General features: G+C 42.2%; 1 protein-coding gene and 2 long non-coding RNA genes across 3 annotated transcripts in view; 2 read left to right on the top strand and 1 right to left on the bottom strand.

Moving 5' to 3' along the window:
* The window catches only part of carm1 (coactivator-associated arginine methyltransferase 1), a 43440-nt gene extending 42451 nt beyond the window's left edge, over positions 1-989 (top strand). The window contains exons 15-16 of the mRNA XM_015059958.1: positions 148-216; positions 295-989. Coding sequence (XP_014915444.1) covers positions 148-216; positions 295-434 — 209 coding nt within the window. The 3' untranslated portion in view covers positions 435-989. The remainder of the gene's footprint in view (positions 1-147; positions 217-294) is intronic.
* Positions 990-2262: 1273 nt separating this feature from the next.
* LOC106964426 (uncharacterized) lies at positions 2263-2806 on the bottom strand. The gene is made up of 2 exons (XR_001428420.1): positions 2748-2806; positions 2263-2622 (listed from the first exon to the last, which is right to left on the bottom strand). It is a non-coding gene; the product is annotated as an uncharacterized LOC106964426 (long non-coding RNA).
* On the top strand, positions 2539-2840 carry LOC106964425 (uncharacterized). Its single transcript, XR_001428419.1, has 2 exons — positions 2539-2610; positions 2731-2840. It is a non-coding gene; the product is annotated as an uncharacterized LOC106964425 (long non-coding RNA).
* The last annotated feature ends 3141 nt before the right edge of the window (positions 2841-5981 follow it).

Here is a 5981-nt window from a genome sequence, read left to right as displayed (position 1 = left end):
ACCTCTCTCTGTCCTCTCTGTCTCTGTCCTCTCTGTCTTTGTCCCTGTCTCTCTGACCTCTCTCTGTCCTCTCTGTCTCTGTCCTCCCTGTCTCTGTCCCTGTCTCTCTGACCTCTCTCTGTCCTCTCTGTCTTTGTCCCCTCCCAGTAAACACAGGGATAGTGAACCACACCCACTCGAGGATGGGCTCCATCATGAGCACAGGAATAGTCCAAGGTAATCTGCCATTCACACAGCGTCTCCTAAAGCCTGGTCCTCAGAAGTCATGAAGCCATGCTCTGCTCTCTGTTCCAGGGGCCACAACGGGCCAGTCGGGCCCCAGCAGCAGCGGTACCTACTATCCCATCACCAACCAGTTCACCATGGGGGGCGCTGCCATCTCCATGGCGTCCCCCATGGTCATCCCCAGCAACACCATGCATTATGGCAGTTAAAGTAAAGATCTTGTAAAGACATATCGGACCCTCTGCCCCTCCCCGCATGACAGGAACCACCTCCTCCCCCCTTTCACCATCCACAACCAAAACCAGGAAACCAAAACTAGTGCTGTGCTGGCGTCCCTTGCCCTGTCCATCCGTCCATGCCTGTCTTGCTGAAGACTGAGGAGTCCCAGTAGTCCTCCCTGTGGACCTCCTCCAGTATCTACCGTTATCACAGTCCATCCACACACTGCTCCTGCTCTGCTCTGTTTTTAACTGTCGGGACCCTTTAAGTTGTTGTCCTCACCATTCTGACTAACCCTGACCCCCTCTGCCTTGGGCTTCTGTCTTCCTGTTTCCATGGTGACCCTCGTCTCCGGGCCCGCTCAACAGAACGCAGACAGTCCCAGTCCGGTCCTCACCTCCAGCTTTTTTTCCAATGACATTCAGCTTCGAGACCTTTAGGAGATGCATGCTGGTCACCTTCCATGCTGAGTGATGCTGTCAGACCTCTGAACATGTATGCTGTTAGCATTAGCTCTCTGTGCTCTACCACATGACAAGTCTATAGATGCTGGCAGATCTACAGATGTTTAAAACGATATGAGATGAAGCTGCTTCAAATGTTCCTCTGGACTCACCAGGCAGGAACTTCATATATGTATCAAACCTAAAAGATTTTCCGTGAAGCAAAACTCACAGCAGCGTTGTGCACTTAATTTTTATATGTCAGCCCTAATAATCTTCACTGTAGGAAGGCACAGGTTTCTTTACCTGCATTCTTTACTAGCAGCAGCAGGGGGCAGTGTTCAACAACCGTTTTCATATAGACTCAAATGGCAGGTGATGCTTCTGGTTTTAAACTCTATGAAGATGAGCTATTAATAATCTGCTGATGGTGAACAGATCATCTAGAAGGAAACCTTTAAATAGGTGAATAGACTATTTTGTGAAATATCACACAAACTGTTTCCACCTGTGGTGAGTGGGGCTGGATGGGCATACACTGCAAAAACATAAAGTCTTACCAAGCATCTTTGTCCATATTCTAGTGAAAATATTGTTGGCAGATTATTTCACTTATGGGAAAATGTCATACTGTAAGTGAAATAATCAGTGGAACTATTACTTTTTAAAAAATCAATATTAAGGAATGATTGACTTAAAAAAAGCTCCTATAGCTTGCTGAAAAGTTACTTTTAAGTTAATTTTGTTGTATTCAAGTGTACAAAAATATCTGTACTAGAAACTAGACAAATACATTTGGTTAGACTTTGCTTTAGCAGCACAAGAGCTTGATGGGTTTGAGGTTTAAGCTATGAAGTTGACCAAACAGTGACATGGAGCTGCAGTCAAATAGCCAGCTATATATATATATATATATATCAAACAACCGAGAGAAGAAGATGTTCTTCTGCTTAAACACTCAGCATGGAAGGTGATGAATGTTTTGCTCTGCTGAAACATTCAGCCCAGCCTAAGCATGGGCTCCTTCATCCTGGCTCGGTGTGAGGAATCAGCTGGAAGAACGGAGCATAAGGCAGTGGCCCCTGGAACCTCCTCTGTGTCCCCCACTTCACGTTTACTTGAGACTCAAGTGTCCGGGAGCCAGAGCTCCTCATCCGTTCACTTCCGTACGAGCATCAGCATATCATCGTTGTCTATAGCCTCCACCCACATCCACTTTTATCAGGAAAGGAAGGAGAGAGACTGACACTTTTATGCATTACTTCCAGTGTCACAACTGTTGGAACTTGATTTTGCAAGTTTTTAGGAGAGCTTAGGAAAATGTCTCTTAGTAGGAACTATTTTTGTTGATTTGATTTTTTTTGTTTGTTTTTTTCCTCTTTCACAAGAAAAGAAAAAAGAAAAAAAAATTAAATGTGGAGATGTTCCAACCCATCCTGGAATCCTGGAATGTTGTAGTACTTTAGTTCCTTCTTTCCTCTTTGTAATATAGACTGTGGACACAAGCGATGTTTTCCATGTGCTAGTTAGCCTGTAGTCATACTGTCCCTCTCATCATGGACTCATGCTCTCTGTATTCAAATGGTGGCATCCACTGTTGATCATGGAACAGTGTAAAGGATTACTGTCATTTGTGTGTGTTGACCAATGAGAAATAACATGTTTGACGCTGTCTGACACTGACTCTTCTGCTCAAGACGCAGCTTTAGAAAGTCCTAAAGGTGTAGTCACAGTCCTAAAGGTTGTGACTACACATAAGTGTAGTCACACTACCTGTGACTACACAGGTAGTGACTACACTACCTGTGTAGTCACTCCACACTACTACACAGGTAGTGTGGAGTGACTACATGTAGTCACTCCACACTACAGGTAGATAACTTCTGTACTGTAACACCAAATCCAGTTTTTGTTCCAGTACTTAAAGCTATAAACTCTACAGTAATACAAATATTCCATGACTCAAAGTTGAGCGATGTTGGAAAACAAAATGTTTCACCCAGTGAAGGCTTTTAACTGGTCAAAAGATGGATAATGATCAGAACTGTAGGAACCAACAATTTAATAATTTCTATCAACTTGAACATGAAAATGAAGCTCCTAAGTTTACGTATACAGTTTTGAATTATGTTTTCCTTTTATAGGATACAAATGGGACATGATCATGGAGTCACAGACTTGCTGCCCCCATGTTCAGACCCACCTGCTAGTGACTTGTTAAAACAGGTGATCTGACAGCAAGTCATAGAAAAAGGGGGATTGAAGTGATGCTACACATGGTGCGGTTGTTGTCAGGCTTCCAGCAGTTGCTATGATAAACCTTCATTTATCCAGTGAGCAGCAGTTATGTGGATGGAAGTACTGTTAGTGTTGGAATAGAATAAGCAGACTTCATCACTGAACACATTGGCTCTTCAGGCAGGCCACACCAGGAGAATGAAACTCACTAAAATAGTTCATAAACAGATGCTTTATAGAAAAAACACCTGGTGTGATGGGTCTGAAATACTTGGATGGCCAGGTCACAATTTGATGTAGATATGAAAGAACTGATCTGTCTAACCATGTATATGTGACTTAGGCTGCTGGTGGTGGTGGTATAACGATGTGGAGTTTTGTTATTCACACACTTTGTACCAGGTAAGTATAATTCAAAGAGGGAGCGTCATTTTATAACCTAATCTAGTAACTACTTACCTGCTGCATATATCAAATATGACTTAAAAAAAATTTGACTTTAATAAGTCACTTTTTATTTAAGAAGTCAAGAACTTCTTTAATAAGAGGTTCTTGGTCTTTCTGACACTGCCTTCAAATTCAAAAATACTCTGTAGATCTCACAGGTAAATTCATTAATTCAAATTCCTCAAAGAGTTTTTGTAGATCCTGCCGTTTGGCAGGAAGGATCTCCTGTAGCGGTCTGTGTCACAGCAAATTTGAAGAAGCCTCCGACTGAAGCCAGTTTTTCTAGCAGCAACGAAGAGGATGCTCAATGGTTTCCATAATTTTCTTGATTTTCTGTAAAATCCTTTGCATCATCATCTCCAAAGGTTCCACAGTCGTCCCCAGAACAGAACAAGAACTAGCCTTTATCAGGTTGTTGAGTCTTTTTTAGGTCCCTGGTTCTGATGCTGCTGCCCCAACAGATGATGGCAAAATAGATGACAATCTCAACAACAGACTGATAGAAGATCTACAGCATCTTGCTTCAAACCTTGAAGGATCTTGTCTTCAAGTCCAGTCTGCTCTGTTCCTTCTTAGAGATGCTTCATTGTTGCGTCTCCGGTCCAATCTGTTGTCCAGATGAACATTGAGATACTTATATTCCTCAACCACCTCCATGTCTTCACCCATGATGGAAATGGGATTTGATCTAATCCTGTTTCTCCTGAAATCAACAGTTATTTTCTTTATTTTATTTTCAGGATATGATTGTTTCCACACCAAGCGCTCCACCAGATCTCTGTACTCAGATTCTTATCCATCTCTGATGCACCTGACAACTGCAGGTTGAGTATTTCTGTCAGTCTGCAGTAACAATCCACTAGCTTGCCATAATCATTGTGTAAATGTGTGTGTGTGAAGAGGAATGACTGATTTCATTGTAAAGTATCCGAGGGTTGAAAAACAATGTAATTTTTGTTGATATAAGTCAGACTTGTGCTAGGCATCTGAAGTGTACATAGTGAAGAGAAATGGTGAGAGAACAGTCCCCTGTGTTGCTCCTGTGCTGCTGCTCACATGGTTAGACACACTCCTGCCTCACAAACTATGGTCGTTATTTCATGTAGTCATCACATAAATTCTCCATTATGCAGTTTACAACTGTTCTTGGGAATGTTGGACTGAGAAGTAGTTAGTATAATAAACTCAACAGGTATGCAGTTCCACCAGGTGATTGCTAATTGCCTCTGCTAGTCTGGAGGAGCTGAGTGAGGGGAGAAGGGTTCTCTGTGAGGCGGAAGCTCAGCTGGAGGCTGAAGCTCATAGGAGGATCTTTGGAGAAACTACGTTTGTCTCCCTGTTCCCTCCCCCTCATGGATGCAATGGGAGACTAAAGGATTTCTCAAACATGCATAAAAGAATCAAAGCAACATCCAGGTATGTTTTGATGAAATGATATGATATAAACATGATATAAAGTTCAACATTTTAATTTTACATAATGCATCCCTTTATAAACAATCCCAGCCATTTATAAATGATACTAAAGTTTATCACCGTCAGTGAGCTGTTCCTCTGATAACGGCTTCCAGCAGGATGATCCACCGTGTTTTGTCAACATGCCAGTGACTTTTCTCTGATGGCCTCCATCACATTGATCCAACCGAGCACCTTCGGAATGCTGGTACATTTGTCGCCATAAATGTTCCTAGAGTGTTTCATGCATGTCTGAGAAATCCTCGAGTCTCCCATGGCAATGATTCATGGGGGCCTAAATGCTTGCTCTCACTCAGTACCGCCTATTTAACCAAAGCTCCTCCTCGATGCTGCAGTCTTGGACTTCCACCTTATATAGCATAGCTCCTCCAGACTAGTGGTAGCAGTAATTAGTGAACACCTGGTGTAACTGGAGTCTGCTGAGCTCATATGAACTATTTCTCTGTCCAACTCTCCTAAAAATGGCTGTAAATGGCATTATGAAGTGGCTTTATTGTGACATGCTGAAGGGGAGTGTTGGAAAGAGAAGGAGCTTCTTAAGAGGCAGAGGTCAATTTCAAATTGTGAAAACATTTCGTTTAAGTAATTTTTGATATATTCTGCATTTGTATAACTGAAATAACTTATTTTATTGTACTATAAGATGGCAATCTAATGGAGAAATATAATAGATTTTATTTATAAAGCCCTTTATATCTTCAGATGTACACAGTACATCTGAAAGGGGACTTTCACAATCAGAATATTGATTGTAATTTATAAAACGAAAGGTCTAATCTGATTTTAAGTCAGAAAGTGGGAGAATATAGTTGTATGGCCGGAAGAATAGTCTCAGGATGTGGCACTAAACCCAGCAGAGGTGTTTTATTTTAGATGGAGAGATAGAGCAGGGCAGATGGTGTCGGGGGCCGGCAGAACAAGCCCCTCCCCTCC

This window comes from Poecilia latipinna, unplaced genomic scaffold (genome assembly GCF_001443285.1).
Source record: "Poecilia latipinna isolate Pla-1442-1.1 unplaced genomic scaffold, P_latipinna-1.0 Scaffold1672, whole genome shotgun sequence".
NCBI lineage: Eukaryota > Metazoa > Chordata > Actinopteri > Cyprinodontiformes > Poeciliidae > Poecilia > Poecilia latipinna.
Note: the sequence above shows the minus strand (reverse complement) of the source record. Positions and strands in the feature narration are given on the sequence as shown.